Genomic DNA, 1163 nt, shown 5'->3' with positions numbered 1-1163 from the left:
TCTGAGCACACCTTCACACCAGGGTCTGGCATAACCTGGGTTACCACATCAGACCCTAGAGCTGGAGTCCTGAGCAATCTGTTTGGGCACAGCTCCCTGAGTTCCAGTGCTGAAGTGGTTCTGAGCTGCTCTGTGCCAGCTGGAGCAGTGATTTCCCATCCCCATGCCCGGGTGCCAGGGTCACTCACCTGGTCCTTGACGCACTCCACGGTGGCCCTGCGGAAGGGGGTGATGTTCACAGCCATCGTCTGCCCGTTCTGACCCAGCACACACAGCTGGAACTTTACTGTCTCCCCCTTCTGCAGACAGTCACCTTTGTTTGCCATGCCAACAATTCCAAAGGGATAGACCTCTCCTTTCATCTCACCTAGGAGGAAAAAGTATGAGACAGAACTGAGAGGCCTTTGCCACTTGATATCAGATTTCAAATATTACAAATCACCTTAGCTGTGTGGATACAGTTTGTAGTGTGAATAAAATCCTCAACAGCTCTTTTTACAGTGCATTCAACTTGTGCATTTGTGGAAAGAACACTTATTTAAAAGGAACCAATCTTACCATCCTCCATGACTTCAATCATGCCCTGGTACTCTGTCTGTGTGGGATCTACACTCCTCAAGGGACGAATTACTTTACCAGAGTAAACAGTTGGATCAGCTTCTTCAGTGATACCATTCACTGAAAAGAGAGAGAGAACACAGGAATAGGATGTTTTAATCATAGTTTATTTTAAAACTGATTTAAGTAAGTGATTCAGATTGACCAGGAGTCAACATTTTACACTACATGACAATGAATCAAAATCATACTGATATACCATATATGGAAGCAGAAAAATTTTTCTCAAGAAACTTAAGGTCAGAAAGCTAGAAAAGCAAACCAAAGTGTCTCCTTCCTCTCTCTTCCACGTTCCCTACTCATGTTAATCATCCAATAATCTTGAAGAATGCATTTCCCCCCACCCCCAGGTCCTTAATACCCTCCCCCATCTGCCCTGCTCCTGCAATCTTTTCCCCTGTGAGAAACAGCACAATTAGTGCAGGTACTGATCTGGCCAGTTCTGCCATCCAGCCTCTCCTTATAACCCCCAAATGAGGAGGGCTGAGGACACTAAAGGTCCACAGAATTGCTACTGTGCACAGAACTGTTGGCCTGTGCCTGTC

At 46.0% G+C, this 1163-nt stretch overlaps 1 protein-coding gene across 1 annotated transcript; it reads right to left on the bottom strand.

Moving 5' to 3' along the window:
- Nucleotides 1-44: 44 nt before the first annotated feature.
- On the bottom strand, nucleotides 45-700 carry LOC115949444 (cold shock domain-containing protein E1-like; the record flags this gene model as incomplete). Its single annotated transcript, XM_031065951.1, has 2 exons — nucleotides 559-700; nucleotides 45-367 (listed from the first exon to the last, which is right to left on the bottom strand). Coding segments are annotated over exons 1-2 (345 nt in total), but the record flags the coding sequence as incomplete, so codon positions are not given.
- Between the last annotated feature and the right edge of the window lie 463 nt (nucleotides 701-1163).

This window comes from Geospiza fortis, unplaced genomic scaffold, assembly GCF_000277835.1.
Source record: "Geospiza fortis unplaced genomic scaffold, GeoFor_1.0 C13457932, whole genome shotgun sequence".
NCBI lineage: Eukaryota > Metazoa > Chordata > Aves > Passeriformes > Thraupidae > Geospiza > Geospiza fortis.
The sequence above is the reverse complement of the archived record's forward strand: the minus strand, read 5'-3'. Positions and strand labels throughout refer to the sequence as shown.